At 54.1% G+C, this 15768-nt stretch overlaps 1 protein-coding gene across 1 annotated transcript in view; it reads right to left on the minus strand.

Moving 5' to 3' along the window:
- Positions 1-12112, minus strand: part of EPHB1 (EPH receptor B1) — a 68238-nt gene extending 56126 nt beyond the window's left edge. The window contains exon 1 of the mRNA XM_064666653.1: positions 11896-12112. Coding sequence (XP_064522723.1) covers positions 11896-11953 — 58 coding nt within the window. The 5' untranslated portion in view covers positions 11954-12112. The remainder of the gene's footprint in view (positions 1-11895) is intronic.
- Positions 12113-15768: the final 3656 nt, after the last annotated feature.

Here is a 15768-nt window from a genome sequence, read left to right on the forward strand (position 1 = left end):
CCAGAGACACAGGAGGAGAGGACCCCTGGAGGTGCACACGCACCAGGACATCCATCACTGCCAAGAAGGACTCCCCAGGCGGTCCCACAGGCTTTGCTCAGCTCTCCCAGCCCTCCCATCCCACCCCACCATCCCAAGCTGGCTGCTGCAGCCCGGAGACCCCCCGTCCCCCCCTCCTCGCCCAGGGCACTCGCACACATGTTCGCACACGCACGGAGCAGGAGGGGAAAAGCCGCGCCGCAGAAATAACACAGGCACACAAACAAAAGAGCACAAGCCATTAATCTGGGTGAACCAGAGGAAATGAAATCATTATGTCTGCAGCTACAACATCCCGAGGAACAAATTTCCTGCCTGGATAATAAATGGATTCTTTTGTTTCACGTTGGCCCCAGCCATGTGACTCTCTTGGCCTATTCCTCATCCAAAACATCTTGCTGTATAAATACCCAGACGGGTTCGAATTTCAGCTGCTAAAAATATGTTTTAATTATAATAATATATAATAATAATAACAAGAAAAAAAAACCTCTCTGGATCTACAGGCTCCCCTCGCCTCTTAAACAACCTCTGAAGGCTTTCCAGCAGGCAGGCAAGCAAACAAAAAGTCCCAAAGTTGCCAAAAGCAGCTGAACAGCACAAATAGAGCCTTTGAAAGAACGAGTGAGGCACCTGAAAGCAGCCCCAGGTGAATGTTTGCAATAAATAACCCCTGCCAGACAGAGAAATGATAGGGTCATGAGTATTTTAAGAAGAACCTCCTAAGTATCTCCCAGCAGCAGGATGGGGACCGAAGCCCCACAACACACTGATGACACCTCCAAAGTGAGGGCTGGGCAGGATTACTTCTGAGCCAGGTTTTCTTCTGGTGGCTTTCTGATGGCTCGCTGGGGCTTGGGATTTATCCCTTAGATGGATGGGGAATGCAATATCTGGCCTCCTCCAGCTTGGCAAGATGCTTGTCAGCTGTAGGTGTCTCAGGGGACGCAGACCCCTAGGAGAGCTGCGTGAGTTACCGGCTTCAACCACTCCTCCAGTCTGCAACTCCATCAGATCACTTGGTTAAAACCATTTTTGCATCTACCTACAGCTTTTGCTTCTGCTTTCAGCTTCCCTTTGCTCGCCTTCCCAGCTTTACCAACACATCGCAAGCGCTGCAACGAGTCTCAAAACAAGACGCGGTTTTGAAGCCAAATACCAAAGTGCCTCGGTGCAAAAAGTCTAAATTATCTGGATGTTAAAGAGAGACCTCCACGAACAGAAACAAGCTCAAAAATCCTTCCAAGCCAACGGGCAGCCAGAGGCAGAAGACACAACCAAGCCCACCGTGCTCAACCACAGCTCTTACTCAGGGTTGGGCTTGTTCTCCATCACCTCGAACATCCCAGCACCCCAAGGCACAACCTCTTTCTCCAGCTTCACACACAGAGGAAAGCAGAGGAAACCCTCCATGGTGCATCACACCAGCAAAGCCTTAATTTCATTTTCCTCTGTGGGTCATCTTTAATTTCAATTATATTTTGGATGCTGGGGAAAGTGTCTAAGCACAGCTGCTGCCTCATTTCAGTCACTTATCGCTGCTGTTTCTTCAAGGAAGGGGAGGGGATAAAAATTAAAAAAAAAAAAAAAGTCCTTGGAAACTAAATATTTACACACCCACGTAGGCTAATCCCAGAAGATCCAAGGGTGGGAAGCCTATTTAAAAAAACATCCCTAATTATTTTCCCATTTTAAAGGGAATAATCTGGCCATTAGCTCTAAAGCTTTACTTAAGTAATCACTTATTTTTCGAGAGGAATAATCTGTTGGTGTGTGCACAGACAGGACAGGGGGCTGAAAAACCATTTTTATACTCTTCCCTTGCTACAGCTGCTGACAGTTGAGTGGCACAGAGGGGCTGGAGGCATGGGGGGCACTCAGGGGTCATCACATGCCACTCTTGGGAAGCCACCCCTGGGATGGGGACAAAGCCAGCTCAGGCAGTGACACCTCACTGGTCCCTGGACTGCACCACAAGGAAACCTCCTTTTTGGGAAAAAGGTGGGCTCTCAAGGAAATATGAGAAGGAAAAATTGGAACAGAGCACCAAACACCTCGAAAGGCCATCGGTCACCTCACAACAATGCCCTGGCAAGTGCCCATATCCCTCCCAGCAGTGCCAGGAGTGGGAAAGCACAGCAAGCTGCTACTGAAATACACTGGTTTATCAGCAGCATCTTCCAGTCCCTTTTTGCTGAGGTATTAACAAAACAATCCTCTTATCAGACAATGAAGCACTTTCTGCTGGAAAAAAATCTCAATGATCTGGATATGGGGATGTATGGAAGGACTTCCAAAGCCCCTCCTGTCATGGCAAAGCAAACAGCAGCAATTTGCTAATTGGCAACAGGCACTGTGCTGCTCAAGGAAATGGCCAGAGTCCTTAGGATAGGGAAAGTCTGATGATAAGACACGCACGGCGGATCATTTAGAGAGATAAAACCACGCTCGCTCTGCCGCAGCCAACTATTAAAAGTGGAGAATGTTATTTCAGGTAATAAAGAGCAAGACCTGAGGACCAGCCTGGGAATTCAAATTTACAGCTTGTATCAAATTCATCTGCTGTAAAACTTCACCTAGTTTATAAGTTTCTCACCAACTTCATAAAACATGTTTTATTATTATTGTTTTCTGACTCTCCTGCCTTAATAAAATTCCTCTCCCAGCCTGTGTGGGTGTTGCATTATAAACATTTGCACTTTGATTCATTCAAGACTGCGGAAAGCTTTCAAGGTAACCTATTAGGAATACTTTAAATGGTTCAAAGACATCCCAGTTTCCCCTGAACACCGCAAAGCTTTAAAGAACAAAATAAAAACGTGCCTTGCCGCAGAGCCACCTCCAAAAATCTGCTGGGCCCGTGACTCAGGAGATGACATTTGGGAACAACCAAAGCACACACCAGACCCATGGGGTCCAGAGTGGGAAAACACAGGAGTTATAGAGGCACAGGGTAAGGTGGGTGCCCACCCATCGCTCCTCAAGCCCCATCAGCAGGGAGCCCTGGGGATGCTGCGAGTGGGTCCCACTGGTGGGAGACAGATGGACCATCTTCCAGGATGCTGCTGAGTGTATTCCACTGGTGGGAGGCATCCCCATCTTCAGGGATGCTACTGAGTGGGTCCCAATGGTGGGAGGCAACTGGACCATCTTCCCCCAAGTTAGGGACGGTGCAAAAGCAGGGATTTCCCCGTTCCCATGAGCCCTGGCAGCAGAGCCCAGGGCTGGCACACAAAGGCAGTGCTGGAGGGGGCTCAAAGCAGAGCCCTTCTCAAAGCAGCCCCTCTTCTCCAGCCTCATCCAGAGCACCTGGAAGTTAACAGTGTCTTTCCACAGCCTTGGTCAGGCTCCGGAGCCGGGCTGTGAGCGCAGGAGCTCCCGTGAGCGCCCAGCGGTGCAGCCACTGCGGGAATAACCCACACATGGCACATGGAGTGAGAGTAAAGCTGATCTTTAAATACTGAACACAATTAGGTCGTGACCTTACAGCACCCACCAGTCAGCACCCACCTGCTCTCCTCCACAAGGTTGGCTGCGGCATCCCTGGGTCAGGGGCAGCACTGCCAGCTGATGGACAGAGCTCAGGAGGGCTTGACCCAACCTGGGGCCAAAGAAAAAGGCATTGATGCCTTTAATTCCTGCACAGCTGGTGCTTTTTTTCATTTCACTGAGCAAGATAGAGGCTACCTGGCACAACGACACGGCTCGAGATGCCACACATCACTCCCCAGGAGACGTGGCACGGAGCTGATCCTCCTCTACTTTATGACACCAGAAATTACCCCTTTACAGCTCCATCTCTGGTCCAAATGACATCACTTGATGTGATCTCACAGTGCCTCTGTTGAGACCCTGATGTGTTCAAACCACCTAGACCCTCACCAGCAATTTCCTCTCAAGGGGCAAAGCATAGGCAGCAAAGGCCACGCATCTCCAAGAGACTTGCATGGAGCTTCTGGAGAGCTCCAGCCAAACCCCATGGGCTGAGAAGCAGCTCCATGTGCCTTGGGTTTGCCTGCAGCCAGATCATGCCCATAATTTCCTTTATTAAATTAAAGATCACTGTCTTAAAAATAACCACAGCAGAAGCGCAGGGATGGAGTTACCACTGCTACAGACCACAGGCAAACACACCCATGGAGCAACCTCACCAGCTCCACGGGTACATCACAGGAGGCAAAGGTGCTGGACTAGCCAAAAACATTGTAAGAAGTACTTCTGACAGTACAATTCTGACAATTCTGTTATTTCCAAACACGTTTGTTTCAAATGAAAAGCAGAGCCAGCGCCTAATGGAGCACTCCGAGAGCACCCCGCTCCTGTTCTGGCCCTACGTGTTCATCTCCTTCCTTGGGCATTTGGAAATAGGAAGCTACAGGTGTTGGGTGAAAAACTAAAGTGCCCAGCCACCACTAAGGTCAGCCCCAGCCTGTGCCCAGTACAACAGGCTGTCTCCCTGCCAGCTCCCCCCATCCTGAGGGCAGTGGGACCGGAGCAGACCCACACAGCCAGCCCCGATCTCCTCCTGCCTCTGGAGGATGGTGTTTCCTTTTCAGCTCTTCTGCCAAGTTCCTGGTTTGCCCGGGGAAGACGTAATTCACACCCCTTTGCCTCTTCTGCGGTGATTTAATGTCTTTTGAGCAAAAAGCAATTATCCTCCCATCAACAGGACCCCAGCGAGGACAATAATGAGGCGGCTCCAACCCTGCGGCTACGGAAGCGGCTGAAGCGAGAGCGGAGGCCTCGAGTAATCAAAGGCCCGTCCCTGGCCTCTGATTGCTAAAAAAGAAATGAAAAACCTCCATAAAACTTCAAACGTTGCCGTTCCCTGCTCCATCCCTCCACCCGTGGTGTGGGTTTTAGCACCAGGAGACAGGGGACCAACACCAGCTCTGGGTCCACCCCGGCTTTGTCACCCGACTGTGTTTTGGGTGTCACTTGCTGGCTCACCCACAGCACCCCACAAGGAGAGGACACAGGGGATTGACCCCGTGCTCAAAGCAGACACTGTTTTCCCAGGTTTTGGGGCTGAAGGAGAAGCAGCCTCCACCTGAAATCAAGCCCAGGAGGCAACAAGCAGGTGACCTGCCCTGCCCCAGGACGTGCAAAAAAAGATGTCCCCATGCTCTGCCCTGCAAACGTAAAGAAAATAGAGAAAGGGTGGGAAAGATGTGGATGTGCAACAGGTCTTGGGGTTTGCAGGACTGGAGAGGGTAGACAGCAAAACCAGGAGAGGAGAGTACCCAGTGGGCTGAGCTGCCCTTCCCCTCAAAAATGTAATATACAGCCAGGCAAAGACACCAAAACCCAGCCATGCACAGAGCAGTCCAAGGAAAAGGCTGGTTGGGTTTGAGTAATCCAAAGCTTGGTGCTCAGTTGCTGCTGGGATGTGGCACAAAGGGTACTGGTGATTGTAGAGGCAGGCAGGATGTGAGAAGGACTTTTGGGGAGAAAATATCATGAAACAATCCTCTGAAGTCACGATGAAGACCCCACCAAGGATGGGACAAAATGGCCTAAAAGTGAGGATTTCCACAGCCTGTCACCTATTCCCAGTTACCACTTTTACTCATTGCATAACAAATTAAAGCTTAATCAGCTCCAACCACCAGTAACCCCGACTGGATGCCTCTACAGATAATAAACATTTTATTCACTACACAAACGAGCACATACCTGAGGCTCCACCAATCTCTAATTACTTGGCGTGGCTATTTCCAAATTACAAATAAATAAATAAATAAAATCCTAGAATCACAGAATGGTTTGGGTCAGTCGGAACCTTAAAGATCATCTCGCTCCAACCCCCTGCTATGGGCAGGGACACCTTCCACTAGATCTTAATAACAACCTAAATAACCTTACTACTGTTAAAAAAAAACCAAAAACAAACAAGATTAACTTAATACTGTATTTTTTTTTCTCCCCCCATCTGGAAAGATCTTGAAAGGACTCCACCTGCTTATTAAGGGGAATGACTGAGAAAACAAGCAAATTAACACTCAATTAACTAAAACCAATCCTAACTCTCTTGTTTTCCAAGCAACCACCTGCCATCACCTTCCACTGGTCCCATAAGTGGATGGCACAGAGATGCCAGCCATGGGGATGCTCTGGGGCTCCTCTCCTCCCAAATCAAGAGCATCCCTGGTTTAGCCTGGAAGAAGCAAGGCTGAAGGACAGTCATCCTCCCCATCCAAGGCCTGGCACAAGCCCCTTCCCCTTTGAACTATTGCCTCTGTGATTTTTCACCACAGGGCTCCCAGCAAGGACTTATTAAAGCCAGACCAAAGCACGTCTCTCTTTAATAGTAATTAGGTCACCCTGGGTTGTGGGTTTAGCAGGCAAAACTATAATTATTTAGAAACATCAAGTTTAAATGCCGAAGAGTCTTAATGGAGCTCAGCTAATTAACCAATTTCAACTAAGTAACTGATTAGCTTAAAAAGAAAAAAAAAAGATAAATCAATGATCATAGACAAAAACATTTTCTTTTAACAGGTTGTTTTCTTGCAGTAATTCTCAATTGCACAAATGGAGCCCAACAACCCCCGCTAACCAAATATTATCGTAATTAAATATTCAACAGAAAGCCTCTTCAATTATTCAAAAGACTGATAACACTTGATTATAATTGGGGTGGTGGGAGAGGTTTGCAGGAGCAGGGATTGCGCACACCATCCAGCTCCGGTCGCTGACGCAAACCCACACGGGCAGACGGGTCGTGGCATCGGCACAGGGTGCTGGCTCCGGCCACCTCTCCCATCCCTGAAACCACACCAGGGGCAGGCGGATGCTTTCCAGCCCAGACGTGAGAAAACAGACCAGATGGTCCACGGGCTTTCTGGATTTCTGTTATTAGACCGAAAATTTAGGGGGCTAATGGCCAGTTTCCAGGTTTGACACCATTTTCCGATGGCAGCGCCGTTCCCCCAGCGGAGGAGCGGGAGGAAAAGCAGACCCCGGTGCATCGTTATAATTCACTAAGCGGCATTACCATAGGAAATTACAAATTAGCTTTTCAGCAGAGGATACGGACGTACTTAGATTAGCCATGGAGAAACTACAGAACCTTCCAGCCCATTCATCAAAGCTCCAACTTCCAGGGAAATGAAACAATAATAAATATTGAGCAGGGAAAGTTAATCTCCGCTGAACACGCTTTAATAATTCAAAAGTTGTGAGAAATAAATAAATAAATAGATAAATAAAGCGCAGATCCTTTCGCTCCTACAAACACGCATCCCCTGTTTTTCTCACCATTTCTCGTGATGTGACTTGGTGGAAAATGGATGGTGACCGAAATAAAACAACTTCAAAAATTCAGCTGCGGCTGGAAGTGACTCAGGGAAGGGAAGGAGGGAGCCCATCCACTTTTGCCACTTATCTGGGAAGCTGTAGAGCTGATTTGGGCAAGAGTTTGCTCTCATTGTCCCTAAGGAAAGGGCTGTGTTGGCTGTACCTGCTGCCTGCAGCAGCTCCATGCCCATTCCCTTCCCTGCACGCTTCCAAGCAGCCTCTCACGCCACTCCTTCTTGCAAAGACTGTGGTTTTACCTCTAAAAGCTGCACAGTGGAACAACCAGCTCTGTGTCCACCCAGGGTCCCAGCTCTCTCCTGACATTACTCTGCCATTGCTCCACCCCTTTCCACACCTTTCTGCTCCCACGCTAATCTGAGGGGGGATGCCACAGGCTCAGCCAGCAGAAGCGCCATTCACAGGTCACGATGTCCTCTGGATTCACATCCATTTGCCTTCCCCACCACCCACCACCACTTCACAAGGTGCTCTCAGTCACCAGGGGACCCGAATTCCCATCCCCGGGTTATCTGCACCCCTTCTATCACACCAGCGACCTCTGTAAGTGACACGCACTCCAAATTCCTACCATTCCAGCCGAGGAGATGCCTTCCCAAACTGCCACCCACCCAACATCCAAGCCTAACATTTGCCTCACCCAAGCACTGACTGCGTGCAATGCCTGAGAGCTCGAATGTTTGCAGCAGGAGAACAAGGTCAAACTGAAATGCGCTTTCAAATCCTAATGAATATTTGGCAAAAACATTCCCTTTTTCCCTTTCCCAACCCCAGCTATTTACTCAGCCTTGCTGTGCTGTTAAATGAACTCCTTATTCCCACCATGTCTGCTCAGAGGCACTGGAGCACCACAGGATCCTTTGGACAGCATCACAGAGTCTGGGGCTCGCTTGCATCAGCCTCATCCCTCAGCATTCCCGCTGCACCAGGACCAGGGTTTCCAGGACTTTGCTGATCTGATTGGCACTGAGTTACCCATTGTCCAAGGTACTATTTCCCCCTTTTCACTAAATCTGAGCACTTCTTTAGCTTGCAGAACCCATCTCTGCTAGAAACATGTATTCAGCACCGTGTACGGATCCAGAGCCAGATGAACACATTTGGGCTCCTTCATCATCAAACATCCGTATTTTCTTCTGATTTTTTAGGCCAGTGGAAGGTTTATACTCTGGCCTGTTGTGTCAGGAGCTGCACCCAGGATGGGTGAGAGGCCACCTTGCAAACCCCCTGGCAGTTCATGTCACAGTAGTTAGGGCCACCAAACAAATGCAGCAACCCAACATCCAAAAGACCAGGAAAATAAATATATTTATCACAGACTCTCACCTTATCCACGAGTGGAAACACCAGCAATTAGTCAAGAAAAGGCAACCCAGGCACCTGCGTTCTCAAGCCCCTTTTCCATGACTTGACAAAATGCTGTCCCTTCAGGCTGACAAGATCTGGGCTCACTCATCACACCGAGAATAAGGGTTTTCCCCTTAGGGCTTTCTTTTCCTTCCCCAGGCAGCTTGTGCAAAAAAAAAACCCAAAAAAACCAAACCAAAAGTAAAGGGATGGCTGGATAGTAGCGCTTGTAAATTCCCACGCAGGACACTAGCACTTGCAAATTCCCTCTTGGAGACTTATTTCTAGCTTCTCCCTGGGAACGGCTGTGCTGCGGGCGGAGCAGCTGGGCCAAAGGTGGGAGCCCACATGGTGCTGGTGACGGTGGGAAGGGCAGGGCGGCCGCCGCTCTCAGCCTGCTCGGCACAGGCACAGGCTCCGCTCCGGCGCCGGGCGGAAGCGCAGGAAGCCCAAAGGATGCCCTGCAACAGATGCGCACATCCCGAGCCAAGGCGGGAGGAGAGGGGCGCCCGGGGCGGGCAGCACGCGAGGAGCAGGATCCAGGGACGTCGCTCTCCAACCAAACCCCATCCCTGGTCCTCTCCCAGGCTTGCGGTTCCCAAGCGAGTGGATAAGCACGGGAAAGCAAAGCTAAGCCGGATCCGCCAGCCCCCAGCAGGGCTTTCCAGCTCCCTCCTGCGCTTTGCTTATCGTGATGCTGCAAGCGCGGAGAGGAAAACGTGGATTTTAAAAGAGCAGACGCGAGGCAGGGACGCAGAGATGAGCGGGGAGGCAGGTGAAATAGTGAAGGAGCTGCACCAAAATGGTCATCAGCCCCACCTGGCACCTCCAACCCCGAGTTAAAACGTACATCGTCAGCCCATTACCACCCTCTCTATATGCTAAATGGGATTATATTTGGTTCAGCTAACACGAGAGAGAGCACGCGAGCGGCTCCTGAGTGATTGCAGGGTGTGGGAGAGACGGAGTATTTGGCGCTGCCATCTCCTCGCGTCCTTCTTCCTCTTTCCAAGCCACAAAAAAATTTTAAAATTAATACAAACATCCAGGTGTCCGGCAGAAAAGGATCAGCTAAGCCACTGGATTCGGTAAAAAAATCAAGGAACCGTAAAAAAAGTCAGACGAGCGACTGTACTACCTCCAGGTTCGCGTGCCGCAGGCAATGAGTTAGCAAGGTTTTATGGAGGATAACGGGAGCGGGTTGTAGGCAGCCCCGGCCCTGACCCCGGCTGCATCCTCCTCCCCTCCAGCCGGGTCCAGACCCCCAGACGTCTCCCCCCCACCCCATCCCAGAAAAAAAGACTTTTTGTCTCGCTGGCTGATTTGGGATGCAGGGAGCCATCCCTCGCTCAGCTGCTCCTGCAGCCCCGGGCAGAGCCGGGCGCCCGCCGTGGGTTTGTCTCGCTGTCAGAGAGGGCTGCCAGCAAATCCAGTCTTGCGGATGCTCCAGGGGGAAAGCAAGACCCCAGGGCAGGTCAGGCCCTAGGACATGCTTTAGCTCCATTAGAGAAACCCACTTTTCAACCTAGCAAATTCAACGTCTGCTCCAAGAGATTCAATGACTTAAATAAACCTCACAAAAAGGCATTTTCTTTATGTGACCACGCCAGAAGGATCTCGCCTTGACTCCAAATCAGATGCGATTGCTCTGCCTCAGAAATCCCCCGTCCAAAATTTTCCCTGAAATCTGAGATCTCTCCTAGGATACTACTTTACTATCCAAGCAACTTCCTCATCAGAGTAGAAATACCACCGCTCCTCAACAGGTTCGGTGCCGGGCAGGGACGCTGGCTCTGCCAGTGCTCCCGGGGGTGGCTCGGGACAAGCTGGGGAACACCCCGGGTGACACCCAGGAGTGCCCTCGGACCGGGAAGAGAGCCGAGGTGTCCCAGCCAGCCGCGATTCCAGCAGTGCCTCAAGCAGCTGACGCTGCAAACGCCGGCGAGCCGAGCGCTGCGAACAGGTCCTGCCTCTTCACGTGCGGCTTCGCCGCCGAGCGAACACTCCCGTTTGCACCTCCGCCTCGAGGCATTCCTACGGAGATGCGAAGAGGCGAGGAAGCCCGAGGAATACGAAAAGCCAACACCTGCGTCAGCCAAAAGCCCGTGGAAAAGGGATGCTGCAGCAAGAGGGCCTGCCCGCCCCGATCCGACACAGCTGTGCTTGTGAGCGGAGGGCACAAACCCCACTGAGACCATCGCGGCAGCATTCCAGCTCCTGAACCAGCTCCTCGCTGAGCCGGAGTCTCCGGCCACCTCCGACAGCTTCCAGCTGAGCCACAACCACGCTCACATTATAAATCCCCCCGAGGAGGGTCCAGCCCCATATCGGCCAGCAGCGGTTTGAGACTCCGCGCACCATCTCCCTGCAACCACACACTTCTCGCTGCCCACCAGCGAGGGGCTGCACCACGTCCCCTGCCACAGCCACCGCTCAAGCGCTGGGCAAGCCCTGCCGCGAGCCCGTGCCGTACCAGGAAAAAAAGGTGGCAGTAACAAAATAGAGAGAAAAAAAAATAAAATAAGCGATACTTGTCCTACCAGGCCTACCGCTCGGAGCCTGGGTCTCAGCTGTGAGCCTTCCCGGAGCCCAGTGAATCCCACGACCAGGCGGGAGACAGTGAAAAGACCGCAGCCCACCGGCACGGGGACGGGCACGCACCTGCCCTGTATCTCCACGGACGGGCAAGCATCCCCCGGCTCAGTTCATCCCAGGGAACGAAGCTCACCTGCCCACGGCTCCCGGTGCATCCATCCTCCGTCAGCGCTGGGAGGAGGAAGGTTTGCCAGAGGCAGCTCCGAGCACCGCCACGGCCCCCGCAGCGTCCCCGGGGACCCGAGGGGACCCAGAGGAGACCCCGCAGGCGGCCCCACCGCGGCCCCGGGGACCAGAGTGGGGACCTAGAGCGGTCCCTGGGGCGGCCCCACCGCAGCCCCGGGCAGGGCTCCGTCGCGGAGGGGACCCGAGCCGGAGCAGCCGGATCCGGGCGGGTTCCCCCCGCCATCCCCGGCCCCTTGCCGGGGGCACCCTCTGGCACGGGCTGCCAGCACCGCGGGATGGCACCGGCGGCGGGGCCCCGGGGCCAGGATGCAGCTCCGCGCCGGTGCCGCACGGCGGGGGGAGCTGCCCCCCGGCTGCTCCCACCGCGGCTCCGCATCCCGCCCGCTCCCGGCGGTCCCGTTCGCCGCTCACCTTCCACGGCGGCCGCGGCGGCGGCCAGGCAGAGCAGCACCACCAGATCCGCAGCCATCGCCTCCTCGGGCCCCGCAGGCGTCAGCCGCTACCGGCGGGCGGCCGTGAGCGGGCATGGGGGTACGTCCGCGGGCCGGGTCGGGCCGGGGCAGGGCGGGCCGGGGCCGGGACGGGCCGGAGGCGCAGCCGGTGCCGCTCCCCGCCCGCCCGGGTCACATCGCAGCCGCGAGTGGCGCGCGCGGCCACGCCGCCGCCGGCCCCCGCCGCGCCCGGCCCCGCCCCCGGCGCCGCCCCGCCAATCCCCGCGCCGCCCGGCACCGCCCCCGGCACCGCCCCGCCAATCCCCGCGCCGCGCCCCGCCCCGGGCACGCCCCCGCCAGCCACGCGCGCCCGTGCGAAGGGAGACGGCGCCCCCTGGCGGGCCTGCGGCACCCTCCCCTCCATGTTTCCCTTCAGCGGGACCCGCGACGGGCCGGCCCCGGCGGGGACAGCGCCGGGACACGGGAGGGGACCGGGCACAGCAGGGGACGGGACCCGGCGAGGGGCCGGCGAGCTCAGACTGCCGCAATCCCGCTCTCCTCTCTCACCGCCAAAGGCAGCCTGGAGCGAACCGGCAGCCCCACGGGGATGTGCCCCGTCTGACCCCGCACCGCTCCCCTCGGGTTCGGGCAAAGCGTCCCCTCAGCCCCCGCCTTCTCCTGGGCATTGCTCCGGGGTGAGAGGGGCACCGGGGCGCGGGGGAGCAGCTGCCTGGCCCGGGGGACACCAGGGCGCTCAGCATCCCTCAGCAGCACCCCGGGCACTGCCCCCCGGGGCCGCGTCCTGGTGCCCACACACGGCCAGGAGCGATCTACGTCCACAGCCTCCGAAAGGAACCATCCAGAAGGACGCTCGCCCTGTCCCTCTCATCCCACCCTGGTCACCCTTCGCAGGGCTCAGCATCCCCCGCTCCGCACCCAGACAGCACAGCCGACCCCATCCCTCCCTCCACACGGATCCGCGCATCCCAGCACACGCGGGAGAGGAAAAATAGCATCCCAGCACACGCGGGAGAGGACAAACAGCGCGGGCAGGGCTCACTGCGGTCACGGCCGCCCACCTGACACCACGGTGGGACCAGAAACCCCGCGGAGGCACCGAGCGCTGGAAAACCACCGGCTTTTCAGGGAAAGAGTGCGCAAAAAACAGCAGTGCCATGGGAATAAGAGTTTTCCTTCTGCGGTTGTGCAAAATATATTTCAAGAAGCTCCCATTCAGCTGAGCAAATAACAGAAAAAAATTGCCAAGAACCTTCTGGCTAAGTTTTAAGGAAATTTGCTTTCATCTTGACAACCCTTCTCCATTTCCTTCCCATGAATATCTCAGCAATCCAGTTTACTCACTCAGAGGATCACAGAAAGAAAACTGTGAAGTAAATGTCAGTATTATTTGCATCTTTATCCAGTCTGCCATAAAAGCAACACCATGTTATTTATCTGATCTAGCACAACTCAGTAACAGCTCGAGTATAGAATATTCATGATGTGCAAAGCAAAAAAATGTTAATCGTTTGAGAATACAAGAGATGAAGAGCTGAGCCTGTGAGTTATACAGAGAACTGCCTCAGTTTGGGTCTTTTTTTTTCCTCCCAAATAATTGTTATCAACTGAAAAACTCGCATTCAGAAACTAACGTTTGACCAAAAAAAGCCTGACAATTTCTGTGTGGGGAAAAAAAGAATAAAACATCAATATTCTTCTGATTTCTTTTCAGCTGGCCAAAGAGTTGGCTGCGCTGGGTGAAAGCCAGCTGTGTTTGTTCAAAACGCTTTCTGTTCCGTCAGCCCTGCTCCGAGTCTCCCAACAGCAAAGGCTCCGCTTCTCGTGGAGGACACGGCTCCAAAAAAGCCGTGTTGCCATCTGGAGGGTAGGCACGGGAGGTGGCAGCACCGTGCCCCAGGGCCGCTCCTCCTTGCTCGCCTGATGGGATTGTGGTGACCAGCTGCCCCAGAGACTATGCCCACCAGTGTCCTCTTGGAGGACACACCAAGGACATTAAAGCCTAGTGGGGTTTTTGGCACCGTTTTCCTTCGTTTCCCTCTCAGAGCCAGGAGGCTTCTCCTACAGTGCCCCACCCATCACCAGGCAGCCACTGGTGAGCTCCCATCTCTTCCTTTCCCCCAGGACCCCCCATCCCAGAGCTGCCATCGGCCCCACGGAGCAGAAGCCCCCGGAGCCCAGGCAGGGGCAGCACCGCAGCGCTCAGCAAACACCCCGGGGAAGGCAAAACCACTCTGTGGGCCACCAGCAACCTCCAGTTCTGCCCACCAGGCACCTGTGCAGGAAGGACACGGGGCAAAGGCCTGCTCAGAGCATGAAGAGCCTCCGGGAAGGCTCTGGGCAGTCGCGTGCCCGGCCGGTCCCTCTGCGCTCGCAGCCGGCAGCGCGTCGAGATGGCGGCAGCCTGCTGCCAGAATTAGCTCTGTCTTAATTAACAGCTTTGCCTTTGTTCTCAGATGCTGCTTCAGGCGATGCCAAACCCTTTGTGGAGGATGAAGATCTGGGATCCCAGTGAAAGGAAGCATCAAGAGTTACAATACACCGTGACACAGATCTCATCAAAAATCCCTTGTAACTGCTTTTGAGACCAAGGGGGTCACAGCCTGGGCCGGTCCCTGACTGTCCCCACCACACTGGCTGTGATGGGACCAGCTGAAGCTCTAAGATGAATCCCACCAGGCTGCCCTTGTGAGCAACCATGCAGCAAGGGGGCCTCTGGAGGGGTCACCCCAAATCCTCTGAGCTGTGAAGTGGCCAAGCCCAAGCCCTCAGAGCCTGACACATCCTGTGACATCACCCGGAGGGTGCACCAGAACTACCAGCCAGCTCAGACCAGGGGCTCACTGGGACGGTACCCTTGGTGGCAGGAGGATCCTGGCAAGCCACTCACTAACATGGGAGTGGCTCAGAGCAGGAGAAAGGTCAAACAAGCCTCCCCTGCATCAGCCCCGTGGAGCAGCAGAGCTGGCAGAGGACATGGGAGCCTCCCCAGGCCAGAACAAGAACAGAACTAAAGCAGCCGTGACGCTCCCGGTTTATTTTCCAAGCCGAGGCCAGGCCTGCGGGGAGGGCAGGAAGCTTTGCACACAGCACAGGAGCAGCGCTCCCGCATCCCTAATCCTGCCAAGGCAGCGCAGGCTGCTCCCAGCCTGTGCATTAATTGCAGAGAAAAAGCCTGCACCTACAGCATCCTCCCAGGAGTCAAAGCCTGAGGAGCTGGTAAATCCTCTCCCCCATGAGAAAAGCAGATTCCTTCAGTTTTCCAGCCCTCCAGACTTGTCCAGCGTGCGTCACAACACGCGAGCCAGATGAGACAGGGAACATGGGTGGCAATGGTGAGGAGCATCCAACCCCTGCAGCATCGCCTGCGGAGCTGAACCCCCTCCTGTGAGCCCACATAAATGTAATATGATGTAATATCGTTAATTAGCGGCATTAAACGTTCGGTGTATTCAGGGCACAACTCAGCCACTTGGCACAGTGCAGCCCAAACTGCTTACTGTACTCCCAGGGGAAATAACCTCAGGGAGACTTCTGGGCTCAAACCATCAGGAAGCAAACGGGAGAGAGGGAGGGAGAGAAGTTATTGTCCTCTTCAGGCATTCACAGAAAATTCAGGTGTCTTATCAGAGCAGAAGAAGCTGTAGGAAGGACGACTCCTTTGTCATGTGAACAATTTGAGGACTAAATTGAAGCGAGACGTGAAGAAAAAGTAGGTGAGATGAAGGTTAATTTGGCAACCAGAGTGAGAACAGAGGGAGCTGGGGTATGGAAGAGTCTATTAATTCCCTGGGCAAGAGACGCAGCCAGAGCCGGGACGTGGAGTAACTCCCCG

This window comes from Pseudopipra pipra, chromosome 10, assembly GCF_036250125.1.
Source record: "Pseudopipra pipra isolate bDixPip1 chromosome 10, bDixPip1.hap1, whole genome shotgun sequence".
Classification (NCBI taxonomy): Eukaryota; Metazoa; Chordata; class Aves; order Passeriformes; family Pipridae; genus Pseudopipra; species Pseudopipra pipra.